The sequence below is a fragment of the Poecilia reticulata genome, linkage group LG2 (genome assembly GCF_000633615.1).
Source record: "Poecilia reticulata strain Guanapo linkage group LG2, Guppy_female_1.0+MT, whole genome shotgun sequence".
Lineage (NCBI taxonomy): Eukaryota > Metazoa > Chordata > Actinopteri > Cyprinodontiformes > Poeciliidae > Poecilia > Poecilia reticulata.
The window spans coordinates 11,292,322-11,294,826 of NC_024332.1; the positions used below are offsets into that span (position 1 = coordinate 11,292,322).

Consider the following 2,505-nt stretch of genomic DNA (forward strand, 5'->3'; position numbering starts at 1 on the left):
TTTATAAAAGTAGTGTTTTTATATTGATTTTGTTTTATATTTACTTCCAAATAAAACCAGAAATATGTTCGATCATGTGTGCGCCCCCTTGTTGTGCGCAGGTGTACTGCAATAAGTGATGTTTTATGATCAAAAAGTGAATGAATGCAATATGAAGTAAATTTTTCCGATGTCCTCAAATGTACCACATATCTGAAGCAACCAATCAGAAAGCATTTTCGGCCCTTTTGTGTGACTCGTAACCGGGCAGATTTGAATGCAGACAACATGGAAATCGTGAAAAAAATTGCCTGCAATGTGCTGTAAAAATATGTATACTAATTAGTTTTTGGCTATGTTTGTACACAAGTTCTTAAAATGTAGAAAAAAAAATTCATTTTGGGCTTTCATTAATCAATATTTTTGTGATTGTTATAGTACAGATATCATGATTTTTGTGTGTGTGTGTGTTTTTTTTTCATCCAATGGGATAATGCATTTTGTCAAAATGAAACAAACACTGTAAAATCATGAAGCTTAGGTTGTGCTGAAAATAATGATACCAAACAAGGAAATGAAAATAGTTTTTATGGTGAAAATATAAGGGTAAATTCAAAGTTAGACCAAAAAGGCCATTTAGACACAAGACTATAAGTTGTTAAAAGAATCTTAAATCTATTCAATATGAAACTGGCAGCTAGTGTAAGGAGGCCATTAAGGGCCTTATTCGGTCACACTTCCAGGTGACTGTAAGAAGCCAAGCTCCTGCATTCTGGTCACCTGAAGACGCTGTATCTGGGTTTCATCCATTACATTTACATAAAAATTACAATTACAAAGATAAAACCAAGATTCCTGGCTGAAATACGACAGAATGGAGCCGAAGAACCAAGTATCGAGTCTGGATTTTTAGTGTGACGGTTTTGACCAAATAATATGATTTGAGTTTTGCTATGATTGAGATGAAGAAAATTTAGTTTCTTCCATAATCTAACTTCAGCTCTTCTTTGTCTTTTTTCACTCCTTCCTTGTGCGTTTTCTCTTTATCTTGTCTCCTTCCTTTCTTTCAGCTCCATCTGTCAGTTTCTGCTTTTTTCTGGTTGCATATGTAATGCCATACATATGGAACCATATGTTCCAGTGTGCCTGCGTACACTGAACCAGATTTGTAGTTTTGCATTTTAACTTGGTGAGAACAACTGGGAAGTCTTGGGTACTGAAAGGCATGAAACTTTGATATGACATATGTATACAGACCCAGACCATAATGACACAATGGGGTGTGTTGTTTTCAGGTTACCACGACAACCATATTGTGATCCGGTGGTTCTGGGCTGCAGTGGAGAGGTTCAACAATGAGCAGAGATTACGACTCTTGCAGGTAGGCTAGTTTGTACATGGGAATGTAGCAGATGCCAAGCTAAATATCAGTATAGTACAATATTTATATAGATAATTTCATTCATAAAGTAAAGAACATGTATTTTGGGCATATAAGAAATATGCACCAACAGATCTTTCCATTTTAAGATTCAGATTTTCTGATCATCTGAACTGTAATCCAAAATCATTGAGTAATGAATATTTAATGAGATTCACTCTTCAGACAAAAATAATAAAGAAACTTTAACTAAAATGTATTTGTTTTCCACACTAATTCTGGTGCCTCTTTGTCTCCATCTATTGAGTTTGTGACAGGAACATCAAGCATTCCATACGAGGGCTTCGCTTCACTCCGTGGCAGCAATGGACCGCGCAGGTTCTGTGTGGAAAAGTGGGGAAAGATCACCTCACTGCCCAGGTGCCTGATCATGATGACATTTTAATCCAGTTTAATTGGAGCTGAGAAACTTTAGTCCTCAAATCTAAGACACTTGATTCAGATAATTGAATCATCTCCTTTGCCTGTCCACCAATTTTAACAGGTGTTTGAAACACAAAAAACACCTTGACAATTAGAGTTGCTATTCCTTAACGAAGTCCAATGGTTCTTTAAGAATAATTAAAAAACTAAAACCCAACCGTTTTTATATTGCTCCTTTTGGTCTTATAAAGACATCTTCAAGATTCACAGTAGGTCTGGACAATATAGCTTAAAAATGTATCAAAACATTAGCACTGTATATTGGTCGATATTGATAGTTTTAAACTTAAAAAAACTTTATTAATTAGTTTTAAGTTTTAAATATCTGGAAATACTGCTAAATTAGTGGTGTGACATTTCTTGTTTTATCCACAGCTTTTGCTTTGACTTTTAAGCAAATTTGAATCATGGCGATGAAACCTTAAACTGCTGCTGTGCAAGTTACTCAACACGGTTGTTGCTTGGTAATCAAAGAGTGAGTGAGTTAGAAATGCCACTCACCTAGTTTAGCTGCCCATGATACATTAAGTGGCTAAAGTCTTTCCTCTGCCTACATCCCCCAGAATGAGGTGCAATACTAGATTGGAGTTCAGTAAAATTACTGACAATCCCATCAGAAGTATGTCCATCCATCCATCCATTTTCTTCCGCTTATCCGGGGT

At 35.7% G+C, this 2,505-nt stretch overlaps 1 protein-coding gene across 6 annotated transcripts in view; it reads left to right on the plus strand.

Annotated features, from left to right (window-relative positions):
- The window catches only part of hecw2b (HECT, C2 and WW domain containing E3 ubiquitin protein ligase 2b), a 51,979-nt gene that overhangs the window by 43,404 nt on the left and 6,070 nt on the right, over positions 1 to 2,505 (plus strand). For all 6 annotated transcript variants that reach the window (XM_008430603.2, XM_008430617.2, XM_008430611.2 and 3 more), the window contains 2 exons: positions 1,275 to 1,360; positions 1,668 to 1,780. In XM_008430603.2, the coding sequence (XP_008428825.1) occupies positions 1,275 to 1,360; positions 1,668 to 1,780 (199 nt within the window). The remainder of the gene's footprint in view (positions 1 to 1,274; positions 1,361 to 1,667; positions 1,781 to 2,505) is intronic.